Below are 17,959 nucleotides of genomic sequence, written 5' to 3'. Positions count from 1 at the left end.
AGATAGATAGATAGATAGATAGATATTGTTATTATTGTTCTATGATAAGACAAGGAGACCCTGTCATTGGTCTATCAGCCAAAGTCCCCTAGGCAATGCCCAGAGAGGGCAGCACATGCAGACTTGGGGCCCCCGGGCACAGTGATGGTCCTATAGATAATAATGCCCAGGGAGGTGCAGAACATGGCCGACTTGGGGCCCCCGGGCAGTGATGGTCCTATAGATAATGCCCAGAGAGGGGCCACATATAGCAGATTTTTTGCCCCTGGGCACAGTGAAGATCCTATAGATAATGCACAGAGAGGGTAGCACATAGCAGACTTGGGGCCCCTGGGCACAGTGATGATCCTATAGATAATGCCCAGGGAGGGGGCAGCACATGGCAGACTTGGGGCCCCCCCGGCACAGTGATGGTCCTATAGATAATAATGCCCAGGGAGGGGCAGCACATAGCAAACTTGGGGCCCCTGAGTACAGTGAAGATCCTAAAGATAATGCCCAGAGAGGGACAGCACATGGCAGACTTGGGGCCCCCAGGCACAGTGATGGTCCTATAGATAATAATGCCCAGAGAGGGGCAACACATGACAGACTTGGGGCACCCTGGCACAGTGATCGCTCTATAGATAATAATGCCCAGAGAAGGGCAGCACATGGCAGACTCAGGGCCCCCTGGCACAGTGAAGATCCTATAGATAATGCCCAGGGAGGGGCAGCACATGGCAGACTTGGGGCCCCCGGGCACAGTGAAGATCCTATAGAAAATGCCCAGAGAGGGGCAGCACATAGCAGAGCCCCTCCGCACGGCTGAGTATAGATATCGGAGGAGGGAGGAGGGGAGGAGGGTGCAGGAGGAGAGAGGCGGCTGTTTACCTGGGCTGGACTGGGCAGAGCTCTGGGTGGCAGCAGGTGAAGCTGGCAGCTGTGCCATTGTGCGGAGCCCCCTTTGTGCTGGCTGTATTTGAATATGTATGGTGAGCAGAGGCAGCCTCCCATGTTCCTGCCATGTGCTGAGAGCCATCCAAGCGTGTCTCCCGCATCCAGCAGCCAGGAGCGCCTCATCCTCCTCCTCCTCCTCCTCCTCCTCTGCCAGGCAGTAAGTAGCAGCAGCAGCCAGGCTGCAGTGCCCTCCTCCTCCTCCTCTCTATGTCCTCATCTCCCTCCATCCAGGGAAGGGTTCTTCTCACTGCAGGCATGACGTGATGTGACCATGGATTAGCACAATGCATTGTCTGGGTGCCCGGGGAAGGCTGCAGCTGCTGCATGCCTGTCAATGGAGTCATATTAGTAATGCTGCATTGCTCCAATCCAGAAGGGGTGCAGCCTACAGCTGATGTTATCATAGGACCACCTTTCTCATCATTCCCCCCCTCTGTGTGTGTCTGCCATCCAAAACCTCACAGCCCAGGCTTCTAAACACAGCCTGCAACATATACTGTCTGGGCTGCACTCACTCACTGGAGTCATGAAATTCCCAATAGAAGGAAGCAGGAAGCAGGTGAACTTTGATGCACAAGGTGGGTGCAGTGGTTGGCATGGTGGATGGATGGATGCAGGGACTGGGGGGGGGGGGGGGGTGCCTGGTCTGTGTTGGCTGGGTGGCTGCAGGTCTGCTGTCTGGGTGATGCCAGCTGGTGTTGGGGGGGGGGGGGTCTGGGGTGCAATCCAGGGGGATTCCCCGCTTTTAGTCAATGCAATTAACATTTCAATAGCTCTGCAGCACTGCTATCCACACAGCATATTAAAATGCATGGAGGAGGCCATCTGCTGAGCAAAACTTCCCTCCACCGCTAACTTAGTCCCAGTTCACATATATGTGTGAGGACAGAAATCGCATGTGATTCGAAGCGCACTGCTCTGCAAACTACATGCGATGTCTGTGCGATGCAAATTCAGCTTTAGTCCCAGGTTCACATATATGCAATGACAGAAATCGCATGGGATTCGGAACGCACTGCACTGCAAATCACATGCGATGTCCGTGCGATGCAAATTCAGCTTTAGTCCCAGGTTCACATATATGCAATGACAGAAATCGCATGGGATTCAGAACGCACTGCTCTGAGGCTCGGTTCACATATATGCAATGACAGAAATCGCATGGGATTCGGAGCGAACTGCTCTGCAAAACACATGCAATGTCTGTGCGATGCAAATTCAGCTTTAGTCCCTGTTCACATATGTGCAATGACAGACATCGCATGCGATTTGCAGCGCACTGCTCTGAGGCTCGGTTCACATATGTGCGATGACAAACATTACATACGATTCGGAGCGCACTGCCCTGCAAACCACATGCGATGTCTGTGCGATGCAAATTCAGCTTTAGTCCCGGTTCACATATATGCAATGACAGACATCGCATGGGATTCGGAGCGCACTGCTCTGAGGCTCGGTTTACACATATACGATGACAGACATCGCATGTGATTCGGAGCGCACTGCCCTGCAAACCACATGCGATGTCTGTGCGATGCGAATTCAGCTTTAGTCCCAATTCACATACATGCGATGACAGACATTGCATGGGATTCGGAGTGCACTGCTCTGAGGCTCGGTTTACACATATGTGATGACAGAAATCGCATGTGATTCGGAGCGCACTGCTCTGCAAATCACATGGGATGTCTGTGCGATGCGAATTCAGCTTTAGTCCCGGTTCACTATTTGCGATGAGAGACATTGCATGGGATTCGGAGTGCACTGCTCTGAGGCTCGGTTTACACATATGTGATGACAGAAATCGCATGTGATTTGGAGCGCACTGCTCTGCAAATCACATGGGATGTCTGTGCGATGCGAATTCAGCTTTAGTCCCGGTTCACATATTTGCGATGAGAGAAATCGCATGTGATTCGGAGCGCACTACTCTGCAAATCACATGGGATGTCTGTGCGATGCGAATTCAGCTTTAGTCCCGGTTCACATATTTGGGATGAAAGAAATCGCATGTGATTCGGAGTGCACTGCTCTGCAAACCACATGCAATGTCTGTGCGATGCAAATTCAACTTTTAGTCCTTGTTCACATATGTGCGATGACAGACATCGCATGGGATTCGCAGCGCACTGCTCTGAGGCTCAGTTCACGCATATGCGATGCGGGAACCCTGTGAATCCACTGCATCGCATTCAAACCACAGGCAGCTCACACTGCCATATGCAAATTGCTGGGGGTGTCATTACAAAGTTTATGACACCCCCAGATCAGTTCGCATATCGCAGTGAGAACTGACAGTTTGGGCATGAATCAGATTGCATTTGGGTGAACCACCATGCGATCCGATTCTGCTGCGGACCCAAAAAAAGGGTCCTGTGCGTGTTCTGTCTGAATCCGATGCAAATTCAGCCATACAATCTGTGTGGCTGATTTCGCATTGCACAGACATCGCATGTGATTTTCAGAGCAGTGCGCTCCAAATCACATGCGATGTCTGTCATCGCTATAGTGTGAACCGGGGCTTAAAATCACTTGCGATGTCTGTGCCATGCGAATCCAGCTTTACAGATTGTATGGCTGAATTTGCATCGCATTTGGACACAACTCGCACAGGACCCTTTTTTGGTCTGCACTAGAATCAGATCGCATGGGTGTTCACACCTATGCGATCCGATTCATGTCCGAACTGACAGTTCGCACTGCAATATGCAAACTGATCTGGGAGTGTCGTTAACTTTGTATTGACACCCCCAGCGATTCGCATATGGCAGTGTGAACTGCCTGCGAGTTGAATGCGATGCGGGAACCCGCAGTGGATTTGCAGGGTTCCCGCATCGCATATGTGTGAACCGGCACTAAGGGGTTGCTTTGACCAAAGGCAAACAGACTGTGCACTTTTCTAGTGCTGTTGCACTCTGCAAGGGAATTTGCTCCAGAGCTTATTAAATAGGCGGAGGCTCTGCTGACTTCCATCATCCAATCATATGCCAGCAAAGGTGCTGTTTTTTTTATTTTCCTTGCATGTGATTGGGTATTGGCCAGACTGGTCTGATTGTAATGTATGTGATGAGCCTAACCCATTAGGGGATGATTAACTAAAAAAAGTTGAGAGTCTTCACACAACAAATTGTAGCTGTGTTTACTGAGGGGTTGATATGACTAAAGGCAAACAGACTGTGCACTTTTCTAGTGCTGTTGCACTCTGCAAGGGCATTGGCTCCAGAGCTTAGTAAATAGGCGGAGGCTCTGCTGACTTCCATCATCCAATCGCATGCCAGTAAAAATGTTGTTTTTTTTATTTTCCTTGCACATGATTGAGTATTCTTTGCAACGTGAAATTTCACTTTATTTACTAAGCTCCGGAGCAACTGCACTCGCAATGTTTGCTTTTAAGGGGGGGGGGGGGGGGGACAATAGGTTTGTTTGATGGGAATTTTACAATCCGGGAAATCCCATAATTATTTTTTATCTAAATTGCAGTGTGATTGGATGGTGGTTTAAATAATAGATAATTACTAAAGAAGATGGGAACTTTCACTTAATAAAATGAAAATTCACTTCAATCACCCAATCATGTTAGAGAAGTCCTGTTTGTTTATTTCATCTGGGGATGCATAGGGATTGTTTTACTAAAGGCAAATAGACTGTGCACTTTTCTAGTGCTGTTTCACTCTGCAAGGGCATTTTCTCCAGAGCTTAGTAAATAGGCGGAGGCTCTGCTGACTTCCATCATCCAATCGCATGCCAGCAAAAGTGCTGTTTTTTATTTTCCTTGCATGTTGAATATTCACTTCAATGACCCAATCATGGTAGAGAATTCCTGTTTGTTTATTTAATCTGGGGATTGTTTTACTAAAGGCAAACAGACTGTGCACTATAGTGCAGTTGCTGCAGATGTTGGTAAACGAAGTGAAACTTCACCTATTTACTAAGCTCTGGAGCAAATCCCCTCGCAAAGTGCACAATCTGTTTGCCTTTAGTAAATGCACCCCAATGGTTTCTTTTAAGGGGAGGACAATAGGTTTGTTCGATGAGAATTTTGCAATCCGGGAAATCCCATGATTTTTTTTACTCAATTGCAGTGTGATTGGATGGTGGTTTATATAATAGATAATTACTAAAGAAATTGGGAATTTTCCCTTAAAAAATGAATATTCACTTCAATCACCCAATCATGGTAGAGAATTCCTGTTTTTTTTTTTTATTTCATCTGGGTATTGTTTTACTAAAGGCAAACAGACTGTGCACTTTTCTAGTGCTGTTTCACTCTGCAAGGGCATTTTCTCCAGAGCTTAGTAAGTAGGCGGAGTCTCTGCTGACTTCCATCATCCAATCATGTGCCAGCAAAAGTGCTGTTTTTTATTTTCCTTGCATGTTGAATATTCACTTCAATGACCCAATCATGTTAGAGAATTCCTGTTTGTTTGTTTAATCTGGGGATTGTTTTACTAAAGGCAAACAGACTGTGCACTTTGCGAGTGCAGTTGCTGCAGATGTTAGTAAACGAGGTGAAACTTCAGTTTGCAAAACAACACCCCAATCACATGCAAGGAAAATACAAAAAAAAACAGCGTTTTTGCTTGCACGGGATTGGTTGATGGAAGTCAGCAGAGCCTCCACCTATTCACTAAGCTCTGGAGCCAATGCCCTTGCAAAGTGCATTGTCTTTTTTGCCTTTAGTCAAAACAACCCCATAGTGAGCGCAGCTACAATTTGTTACACAGTTACATAGTAGTTGAGGTTGAATAAAGACATCAGTCCATCCAGATCCACCTGTGTAGGTGTGTGTGGCCGTAATCATTTCCCATACCACTGAATGTTCGGATCTGTGAGATGTACATCCAAGAATCTTTTAAAAGCAGCCATACTCCCCACAGCTACCACCAATTGTGGAAGAGAGCTCCACATTCTCACCACCCTTACAGTGAAGAACCCCTTACACAGCTTAAGAGTCTTTTAAAAGCAGCCATACTCCCTGCAGTTACCACCAATTGTGGAAGAGCGTTCCACATTCTCACCGCCCTTACAGTGAAGAACCCCTTACGCAGCTTAATAGTCTTTTAAAAGTAGCCATACTCCCCACAGCTACCACCAATTGTGGAAGAGAGCTCCACATTCTCACCACCCTTACAGTGAAGAACCCCTTACAGAGCTTAGGAGTCTTTTAAAAGTAGCCATACCCCCTGCAGCTACCACCAATTGTGGAAGAGAGCTCCACATTCTCACCGCCCTTACAGTAAAGAACCCCTTACGCAGCGTAAGAGTCTTTTAAAAGTAGCCATACTCCCTGCAGCTACCACCAATTGTGGAAGAGACTTCCACATTCTCACCGCCTTTACAGTGAAGAACCCCTTACCCAGCTTAAGCGTCTTTTAAAAGCAGCCATACTCCCTGCAGCTACCACCAATTGTGGAAGAGAGCTCCACATTCTCACCACCCTTACAGTGAAGAACCCCTTATGCAGCTTAAGAGTCTTTTAAAAGTAGCCATACTCCCCGCAGTTACCACCAATTGTGGAAGAGAGCTCCACATTCTCACCGCCCTTACAGTGAAGAACCCCTTACGCAGGCTTAAGAGTCTTTTAAAAGTAGCCAAACTCCCCGCAGCTGCCACCAATTGTGGAAGAGAGTTCCACATTCTCACCGCACTTACAGTGAAGAACCCCTTACGCAGCTTAAGAGTCTTTTAAAAGTAGCCATACTCCCCGCAGCTGCCACCAATTGTGGAAGAGAGTTCCACATTCTCACCGCACTTACAGTGAAGAACCCCTTACGCAGCTTAAGAGTCTTTTAAAAGTAGCCATACTCCCCGCAGCTACCACCAATTGTGGAAGAGACTTCCACATTCTCACCGCCCTTACAGTGAAGAACCCCTTACGCAGGCTTAAGAGTCTTTTAAAAGTAGCCATACTCCCCGCAGCTGCCACCAATTGTGGAAGAGAGTTCCACATTCTCACCGCCCTTACAGTGAAGAACCCCTTACGCAGGCTTAAGAGTCTTTTAAAAGTAGCCATACTCCCCACAGCTACCACCAATTGTGGAAGAGAGTTCCACATTCTCACCACCTTTGTTGTGTGAAGATTCTCACCTTTTTCGGTAGATCTGCCCTTATGGGATCGGCTCACTGCACACGTTACAATGTAACCATACAGTCTCTGTACAAAACAAATTTAGATCCACAGAGACTATTTAATTTGAGGACACACCTAAACTTTCCAATTAAGTTTTAACTAGTCAGGCAGGCCCTTACACCTTATACTTGTTGGTAGATCTAAAGACGATTTAGATTTGCAAAATCTGGGGCAGCTCTGCAAAGTAACCAATCAGCTTCCGGGTTTTATTGTCAAAGATCAAAGTGTTTGTTACCCCAACACTTCATATTCCTGATCTGTGCCTGCTGTACTTGTATGAGAAAGTCTCCTGTTCTCTTTGTATTGCTTCCTTTATGTGAGATCCCTGGAGTTCCTGCCAGTCCCCCTGCTTTCCTATTTTTAAAAAAAACTGACCACACTAAGCAGGAGCGCACACCATGGTCAGTTCTCTAGCAATGCTTGGAACTCAGTATGCTCTCCTTCAATGATCAGACCTGTCCTGACTAGGCATGTGACAGTATCAGATTTCTATGCTGCGATTCAGTGATTAAGGTTTTGCCACAGTATACAGTATTACCAGGGTATTAAAAAAAATGCAGGAGCGCACTGCTCTGAAAATACAAAGGTAATGACACCCCAGATCAGTTCACATACTGGAGTGCGATATTTGGACTTGAATCGGATCGCATAGGTGTGAACCACCATGCGATCCGATTCTGCTGCGGACCCAAAAAGAGGGTCCTGTGCAGGTTTGGTCCGAATCTGATGTATACAATCTGTATGGCTGAATTCGCATCGCACAGACATCACATGTCATTTGCAGGGCAGTGCGCTCCGAATCACATGCAATGTCTGTCATCGCACTAATGTGAACTGGGGCTTAAAGTGATTGTAAACCATTACCTTGTAAAACAACCCATTTAGTTTTAAATAAGAAATGAAAGGCAAAATATTTTTGTATAGCTACCAAAAAAAAAAAAAAACATTATAATTATCTTTTTTCCCTTTTTTTTTTTATAAGTGATCACATTGCCTCTGTTCTCATCTGCATAAGAGCTGGGGGAGGAGAAACAACAGCACACTGAACTTCCCAGTGAAGAGCTTTGCAGCAGGGGGCGTGTCAGGACAGGTCTGATCATTGGAGGAGAGCATACTGAGCAATACAAAGTTAATGACACTCCCAGATCAGTTCGCATATCGCAGTGCGAACTGTCAATTCGGACAGGAATTGGATCGCATGGGCATTATTCCGGCACGACTTTGGTCTGAATACGATGCGAATTCAGCCTTGCAATCTGTATGGCTGAATTTGCATCGCACAGACATCGCATGTGATTTGCATAGCAGAGCGGTGTGAATCACATGTGATGTCTGACATTGCACCAAAATTAACTGAGCCTAAGGCTCTGTTCACATATAGGTGTTTCGGATCGTGGGCTGAATTGCTGCGTTTCTGCCCGCGATTCGGAAACCATTGAAAGTCGCGGGACACCTGAGCGATTCCCATGACTTGCAATGGCACCACAAACATGGCACGATTTTGCCGTGATTGTCGCTTTAAAATTGCGCAAACAGAATCGCGGGACGCCTGACGCCCAAAAGAAGTACAAGAACGCGCCGCGTTTGGGGTGCCATTGCAAGTCACGGGAATCGCACAGCGTCCCGCAAATTGCAATGGTGCCGAATCGTTGGCAGAATCGCGGCAATTCTGCCCGCGATCCGAAACGCCTATATGTGAACGGAGCCTTAGGATGGTGACATTGAGTTCGAATTGGGCAGCTCTGGATTGTAATGTTTATGTGTAGTTTAATCTGTCAGCCGTCTATTTCTGCATTGTATCCATTCACTAGTAACCATGCATGTTCTAGATTGTAAGCTCTTCAGTCTGCTCCCTGCCTCCGTCCTCTGATAGCTTTCATCACTAACCTTTCTGAATTAGGATGTACTGCACCTTGTAATTTAGTTCTTTTTAGAAATACTAATGCCTATATTCTGTTTCATTTATGGAATTCTTTATTAATTATTTATAGTCATTATTTAATGAATTAATTAATATTTGTTGATTATTTATTTATTTATTTTATTTTATGTATTTATTTATTTTTATTTATTTGTATTATTGTTTATTATTATTATTAATAATTTATTTATTTATTTTTATATTTTCTATTATTTTATTTATTTATTTATTTATTATTTAAATTTTTTTTTTTTTTTTTTATTTAGTTATTTATTTAGCTGAGAAATAGAAAGAAAATACTTTAGTTGACATGAGGACTTTTGGTGAATTTACATAATATCAGGTCATGTGCGCTTGGTTGTCCAAAACATTTGGTGGCGGGGGGGGGGGGGGGGGGCTTGGGATTATGGTATGGGGTTGTTTTTTAGGGAACTCTTAAGGCGTCAGCATACCAAGACATTTTGGACAATTTCATGCTCCCAACTTTGTGGGAACAGTTTGGGGATGGCCCCTTCCTGTTCCAACATGACTGTGTACCAGTGCACAAAGCAAGGTCCATAAAGACATGGATGAGCGAGTTTGGGGTGGAGGAACATGACTGGTCTGCACAGAGTCCTGACCTCAACCCAATAGAACACCTTTGGGATAAATTACAGCGGAGACTGCGAGTCAGGCCTTCTCATCCAACATCAGTGCCTGACCTCACAAATGCGCTTCTGGAAGGTCAAACATTCCCATAGACACACTCCTAAACCTTGTGGACAGCCTTCCCAGAAGAGTTGAAGCTGTTATAGCTGCAAAGGGTGGGCCAACTCAATATTGAACCCTACGGACTAAGACTGGGATGCCATTAAAGTTCATGTGTGTGTAAAGGCAGGCGTCCCAATACTTTTGACAATATAGTGTGTATTGTATATATATATAGGGCTTTTTTTCAGTGGGAACGCGGTGGAACGCAGTTCCGGCACCTCCAGAAATAAATGTAGAGTATACGCCAGGGGGTGCTGGCGTGTTTATCTATTGATGTTGGGAAGGTCTATTACTGCTGGTGGGGGATCTATTGTTTCCAGGGGGTCAATTATTGATAGGAGAGATCTACTGTTAAGGCGACTATTGTTGCTGGCTGCTGGAGAGACTATGGATGCTGGATTCTGGGAGATCTATTGTTTCTGAGGTGGATCTATTGTTGCTGGGGGAATCTATCGTTGCTGTAAGGGATCTACTGTTACTGAAATCTATTGTTGCTGGGGGATCTATTGTTTCTGTTGAGATCTATTGTTGCTTGTGAGATCTATTGTTTCTGGGGAGATCTATTGTTGCTGAGGGTATCTATTGTTGCTGAGGTGATTTATTGTTGCTGTGGGGATTTATAGTTGCTGTGAGGGATCTATTGTTGCTTGTGAGATCTATTGTTTCTGTTGAGATCTATTGTTTCTGTTGAGATCTATTGTTGCTTGTGAGATCTATTGTTTCTGTTGAGATCGATTGTTTCTGTTGAGATCTATTGTTGCTTGTGAGATCTATTGTTTCTGTTGAGATCTATTGTTGCTTGTGAGATCTATTGTTTCTGTTGAGATCTATTGTTGCTTGTGAGATCTATTGTTTATGTTGAGATCTATTGTTGCTTGTGAGATCTATTGTTGCTTGTGAGATCTATTGTTTCTGTTGAGATCTATTGTTTTTGTTGAGATCTATTGTTGCTGGCTGCAGGGGACCTATTTTCCTGCCTTTCTTTAGCAAATTCTATACAAACTACTTAGAAAAAAAAATGATAATTTTCTGTATTCTCTAGGTAAAGCGTAGAACCAAGGGACAGTGCTCAGAAGTGGATAGGGGCAGATACTCAGAAAGGGGGAGTACCTGCACCTATTCTCTGAGAAAAAAAAGCCCTGTATATATATAAATGGGAAATTAATACGTCCACACACACCTGTACAAGTGGAACTGGATGGACTGTTGTCTTTATTCAACCTCGGCTACAATGTAACTATGTATAAATAAAATAATTTAATGATTTCAAGAATTAAATGATGACTCAATGAATATAAAAATATAATCATACCTTACACCTATGGCCACATTTAGACTTCTAGTTGGGGAGGGGCAAGAATGTGTGGTTGAGCTGCATTTTTGCCACCTGCCAACTTCCCCCCTTAAGCTGTAATAGTCAGTGGAGGGGAGATATTTACACGGACGGTGCAGCTGCGATGCTTAGCTTTGCGACTGCAGCAAAGTTGTCCCAAGATGTAGCGATCAGTGGGTGGCCAACTCACCGAACGTTACACATTCAAATCAATGGTGAAGCGCAGCGCTGCATATGTCCCACACATTGTTGCAGCATGATTGTCGTCAAAACGGGGTAAAAACAGGCCGTAAGGAGGCGACGCTTCGCTTCCTCGCCGCCTGTCAGTGGCCTCTGGAGTGCGATCCAGAAGCAAATTCAGAGGCAAAGGAGATTTAGACACACCCCTAAATCTCCCCGCACATCAAATCTGGAAGATGTCTCATTTATGTATCTTAAGTGGCCGGTTCACATATCTGCGATGACAGACATTGCATGTGATTCGGAGCGCACTTCTCTGCAAATCACATGCGTTGTCTGTATGATGCGAATTTAGCCATACAGACTGTATGGCTAAATTCACATCGCATTCAGACCAATGTCGCACAGGACCCTTTTTTTGGGTCCGCAGCAGACTTTGTGAACACCTATGTGATCCGATTCATGTATGAACTGACAGTTCGCACTGCGATATGCGAACTGATCTGGGGGTGTCGTTAACCTTATATTGGCACCCCCAGGGATTTGCATATGGCGGTGTAAAGTCGAGTGCAATGCGGGAATATTCATTCGCTATTGTCACACAAGTGGGTGGGCTCAGGGCGCCCCGAGCCCACCTTTTTTTTTTTTTTTGTTTAATATTTTTATAAATATTTACTTGAAGAAAGAAAACACATTTCAAAACAAAGCCGACCAATCAAAAAGAGTACACACATCCATATAAATATATCATTCCTAAAGTATACAAACATTAAATACTCCTCCATATCTTGAGGCTACGTTCACATGTGGGCGTAGCGGATCGCGGGTAAAATCACCGCGATTCTGCCCACGATCCGGAAATCATTGCAAATCGCAGGGCGCCTGTTCGTTGCCTGTGATTTGCAATGGCACCCCAAACGCTGTGCGATGTTGCTGCGATTTCCACCTGCCGAATCGCGGTAACATTGCGCAAACAGAATCGCGGGACGCACAAAAGAAGCTCTTGTACCTTTTTTTGGGCGTCCTGCGATTCTGTTTGCGCGATGTTACCACGATTCGGCAGGTGGAAATCGCAGCAACATTGCACAGCGTTTGGGGTGCCATTGCAAATCACGGGCAACGCACAGGCGTCCCGCCATTTGCAATGATTTCCGGATCGCGGGCAGAATCGCAGTGATTCTACCCGTGATCCACTACTGCCCACATGTGAACGTAGCCTCATGCTTCCCGAAAGAAAAGAGAGAAAAAAAAAAAAACACCCCCCCTCCCCACCTTTTTTTTAGAGCCTCTGACTCTAATCACGTGCTTCAAAAAAAAAATAAAAAAATCCCCCATTGGAATCCATGCGTCCGGCGCCCTGCATGTAGATTAGGGGGCCGGACGCATGGATGGGGGGCGGCGCCCTGCATGTAGATTAGGGGGCCGGACGCATGGATGGGGGGGCGGCGCCCTGCATGTAGATTAGGGGGCCGGACACATGGATGGGGGGGGGGGGGGCGGCGCCCTGCATGTTGATTAGGGGGCCGGACGCATGGATGGGGGGGCCCCCAATGGACAAGCCGCCCCTGATATTTACTATGCTTCAGTTTGCAGTAGAGCGCTTCCTATCCTTTAATCTGTGCTGCTGATGTTGCAGAGAAAGGGACTGATAACTCTATGTCCTCAGTTACTTTCTGCCTGGGGGAGGGGGGTAACATTGTTCCTGAGCACTGGCCGAGTTTAAATAGCCCGTTTGGCGCCAACATCTGTCACAGGTGCACGTGAGCACCGGCACGCACAACAATGCGCCCTATCAGGTAGGCTGTATGGGGCCCCATGATTTCTAACAGCAGCCCTATACCATGAGCTGGATAGATGAGACAGACAGGTAAAGGGCGTAGCAGCAGAACGCAGCGCCGACCTGTGCTGACCTGCCCCCCCTTCCCCCCCTCCCCCCCCCTCCTTTCCTCTGTGCCGGTGGAGCCGGGACTCCTCCATATGGCCGCATATGAGATCATTGTTTTCCGGCTGTAGCGAGCAGCGGTGGGGGCGTGGCGCTGTAGTAGACGGATTCTGCAGCGCAGGGAGGGTGGAAGTTTATTCTCACATTCGTGAAGCTTTTTCTGTGCCCCCCCCCCCGGTTTCTGTGCATTGGAGGGGGGGGGGGGGAACAGCTGAAACCTGCAGGGACTTGATTTGGCAGAGAAAACGCATTCTGCAGCGCTTTACAGAGTACAGAGACCCGTCCATACAATCAGATGTCCTTCCCAAAGTCATAGAGACACACCTAGGGGTACATCTATGGAGCAGTGAATGTAACTTTCACCAAACATTTAGGCTCCGTTCACATGAAGGCGTTTTGGGGCGTTTTTGGGGAGTTTTTCTGCTCTAGGATCAGCTCTCAAAACGCCGAACAAGACAAATCCTATTCATTTCAATGGCCCCTGTTCACATCTGAGCGTTTTGACGCTGTAAGCAAAACGCCCAACGCTCAAAAAAGTACATGAGCTTCTTTTTGGGCAGATTACAGGCGTTTTCCATTGGTCTCTATTCAATCAAAAAACGCCTGCCCAAAAAATGCCTGTAAAAACGCCTGTAAATCGCGGTAAAAATCGCGGTAAAAAAAACGTGCGAAAACGCTACGCTCAGGTGTGAATGTAGCCTTACTGTTGGTGAACCAGCCATTGTCATTTAGCCGTCATTCACAATGAATGCAGCTTTGATATCGTGCGACTTCATCTGAAATCGCATGATTTCAAAGACACATGTCAGTGCGACCTTCATGCAAGCCGCACCCAAAATTGCCAAAAGTAGTGCAGGAAATACTTTTTCAAATCGATGCGGCAGCGCAAACTTTCACCAAACATTCACTGTTGGTGAACCAGTCATTGTCATTTAGCCATCATTCACATTGAATGCAGCTTTGATATCATGCAACTTCATCTGAAATCGCATGATTTCAAAGCCACATGTCAGTGCAACCTCAGGTGCAACTTGGAAGACATTTGTGCGGCTTCACGCAAGCTGCACCCAAAATCGTCAAATCGATGCGGCACCGCACAGTCAGCATTGCACTGATTTGAACGTTGCCATTGCTGACAATAGGGTGCGATTTGTCATGCGATTGGATGGGGGCTTAAGCTGCTATTCACACTTGAGCATGGGTTTTTTTAGCCCCTGTTCACATCTGGGGGAATTTGACATGCGATTGTTAAGCCAAATCGCAGTCTGCTGCCAGAAACCCGTCCATAGCAATCAGATGTCCTTCCCAAAGTCATACAGACACACCCAGGGGTACGTCTATGGAGCAGTGAATGCAACTTTCACCAAACATTCACCGTTGGTGAACCAGCCATTGTCATTCAGCCGTCATTCACAATGAATGCAGCTTTGATATCATGCATCTTCATCTGAAATCGCATGATTTCAAAGACACATGTCAGTGCGACCTTCATGCAAGCCGCACCCAAAATTGCCAAAAGTAGTGCAGGAACTACTTTTTCAAATCAATGCGGCAGCGTAAACTTTCACCAAACATTCACCGTTGGTGAACCAGCCATTGTCATTTAGCCGTCATTCACAATGAATGTAGCTTTGATATTGTGCGACTTCATCGCATGATTTCAAAGCCACATGTCAGTGCGACCTCAGGTGCAACTTGGAAGACATCTGTGAGGCTTCATGCAAGCCGCACCCAAAATCGCCAAAAGTAGCGCAGGAACTACTTTTTCAAATTGATGCAGCAGCGCATAGTCAGGGTTGCACTAATTTGAACGCTGCCATTGCTGACAATCTGGTGCGACTTGCCCCTATCACACTTGAGCATGCGTTTTTTTAGCCCAAATTCACATAGGGGCGATTTGACATATGATTGTCAAGTCGCATGCCAAATCGCAGTTTAGTGCGACACCACACCGATTTCAAATAGTAGTTCCTGCACTTCTTTTGGCAACATCAGAGACTATTTCAATAGACATCAGTGCATGAAACAGATGTTTTTTTTAAATCGTCCCCCAAAATCGCACTGACATGCGGGTTTGAAAATGCGTGTGTTTAGCTGAAATCGCACAGTCTCAAACCCACCTCCAATGTGAACGCACCCTTAAGGTGTTTTCTTTCTTTTTTTTTTTTTTTTTTTACACACATTTTGAGCACATTCAGAATTGAACATTTTCCTTTTGCCCAATGGAAATCTCATCAGGTCCCCGGTTCACATATATGTGATGTGGGAACCCTGCAAATCCACTGCGGTTCCCGCATCGCAATCGAATCGCAGGCAGGTCACAATGCCATATGCGAATCGCTGGGGGTGTCAATACAAAGTTAACAACACCCCCAGATCAGTTTGCATATCGCACTGCGAACTGTCAGTTTGGACATGAATCATGAACACCCATGCGATCTGATTTTGGTGCGGACCCTGTGCGTGTTGTGTCCGAATGCGATGCAAATTCAGCCATACAATCTATCGCACAGACATTCATGTGATTTGCAGAGCAGTGCGCTCCGAATCACATGCGATGTCTGTCATCGCATTGATGTGAACCGGGACTAATAGAGGCAAGGAAAAAAATGCACATTTTCTGGCATTTTCAAGGAGCTCCTATTGAAGTCAATGGGGCCAAAAAATACCGAACTCTGCCCCAAAGCTGATCATGTGCTTTTTGGCGTGACAAGCTTAGGTGTGAATGGGCATCATAGAACGTAATGGGAATCTCAATGTTGGGGGTTGAAGCACGTCCGATTGCTTCAGTGTGAATAGGGTCCTATTTACATGCACCTGAAAGATTCACCTGCAGTGAATGCTTGGTAAATGTCAGAGATGGACCTGTCATCCACCTGCTCAGTGGGGATCAACGGAGCGATCCCCGCTGAGCTATCGGAGTCCGCCGAGCGGATCCCCCCTGTGAGAAAGGGGCCGAGTTCTACATTGCGGGACTGCGCTGCAACTGCGAGCCTAGCGACTGACTCACGAGTGTGTCGGGCTGTAATGTTAGCATTCCAATGGGTGGCCTGGGGGCAGAAAAACCACAGCTCAGTTGTCTGTTTCTAACCACTTCCCGGCCACCCGCCGCCTTTTTACTACTGCAGGGTGGCTCTCCTGCGCAAACCGCCGTAAACCTACGTTGGTCGTGCGTGGGAAGCTAGGGGGCAGCGCGCTTCCACCCCCTTGTGGCCGCGGGGACTCCGATGCATGGGGCAGGCGGCTGAGAGAGAAGAACGGTCGGCTGTTGTAAACACAGCCGAACGTTCTTCTCCCTGGAATGATCACAGAGCACCTGTGATCCTTCTATAAAGGAACACAGGTCTCTATGGTCATCTCAGAAGCCACGCCCCCCTGCAGTTAGACTCACTCCCCTAGGCTCACATTTAACCCCTTGATCACCCACAGTATTAACCCCTTCCCTGCCAGTGTCATTATTACTGTAACAGTGCATGTTATTAGCGCCGATTACTGTAGTAATGTCACTGGGGATATGTGAATAATGGGTGCAGCTGCAGGCATCATTCCGATATCATTCCTTTCAGCCGGCGATTCCCTGTACAGTAAAAATGATTGTAGTGGCTGTTTCGCTGCTTGGTTGTTTTTACAGGCGGCGGGAGGGGACGTCCCCACCCCTTCTGCTGCCTTCCAGTGCTTCTCCAGTAACGCCTGTGTGATTGGCGAGCCGAAGAATGAATCCTCGAGCAGCGGAAGTTTACCATAGAGCTGACTAAGGATCAGATGTCCCCGGTCATCTCTATGACTCTTGGAGCCCTGGAAGCGACGTCATGACGTCACTTCCGGCGCAGGCTGATGTAGACACTGAGGGTTTTTTTTTTGTTAGAAAGCCTGAGTTCGATTTCTTTTTTTTTTTTTATCTCAGGCTTTCCAGTTTAGAGGCAAGACATGAGGTCTTATGGACCCAACATCTCTCCATTAGGAGGACTTGTAATGCCCTATTCTTATTACAAAGGATGTTTACATTCATTGTAATAGGAATAAAAGTGATCAAAAAGTAAAAAAATTAAGGGAAAAATGTAAAAAGAAAAAAATTAAAAAAAAAAAAAAAGTAAAACGCTCCCGTCCCCGGGTGCAAGCGATTGCATACGTAGGTCATGCCTGCCTATGTAAACTACTTTCAAACCACACATGTGAGGTGATATTGGATAGAAGGATTTTTGTTGGGACTTTGTAGGTGCAGACAACAAAGAAATTATTTTTTACAAAAACAACAAAATATTTTGCATAAAAATACAAATAATGTTTATTGAATTAAGTAGAAAGGCATTCAAATCAATTAGAATATTAAAACGGCACTTGTGTGGGTATCCGCTCTACATGTTTCGTCACAAATCGTGGCTTCTTCAGGAGACTTACGAATGGGTGTAGAAATCTCCTTGGCACCGGGCACAGCTATGCGGATGGCACTGGATTGAGTGGCAGACGCGGCGGAGCTCTGGGACTACACGTCCAGCGCGGCTCACGTCCGGACACGAACCAGATGCAGCCATCAAAAGAGCCACGTCTGGCTCGCGAGCCACAGGTTCCCTACCCCTGTATTAGCGTGTTGCATTTCTGTACAATCTGTTGATCTGCTAATTTGCTTATTTGTACTGTATATTGTAGTTTATCTACATATTTTTAATTGACTTTACAGGATTAAAATTTATAATGATTTTACAAGTTTGCTCACCACACATGACAATCCCACATCCTAAAAAGTCCTCTTATTCATGAGAATGG

At 46.2% G+C, this 17,959-nt stretch overlaps 1 protein-coding gene across 2 annotated transcripts in view; it reads left to right on the top strand.

Annotated features, from left to right (window-relative positions):
- The first annotated feature begins 843 nt into the window (after positions 1 to 843).
- The window catches only part of KCNK10 (potassium two pore domain channel subfamily K member 10), a 185,620-nt gene continuing 168,504 nt past the window's right edge, over positions 844 to 17,959 (top strand). Inside the window, exon 1 of one of the 2 annotated variants that reach the window (XM_082275351.1) lies at positions 844 to 1,096. In XM_082275351.1, coding sequence (XP_082131477.1) covers position 1,096 — 1 coding nt within the window. In that variant the 5' untranslated portion in view covers positions 844 to 1,095. Of the gene's footprint in view, positions 1,097 to 1,209; positions 1,518 to 17,959 lie in introns of those variants that run through there. The other variant, XM_082275350.1, reaches the window with a different exon arrangement.

Source organism: Pelophylax lessonae (genome assembly GCF_965119305.1).
Source record: "Pelophylax lessonae genome assembly, chromosome: 13".
Lineage (NCBI taxonomy): Eukaryota > Metazoa > Chordata > Amphibia > Anura > Ranidae > Pelophylax > Pelophylax lessonae.
The sequence above is the reverse complement of the archived record's forward strand: the minus strand, read 5'-3'. Positions and strand labels throughout refer to the sequence as shown.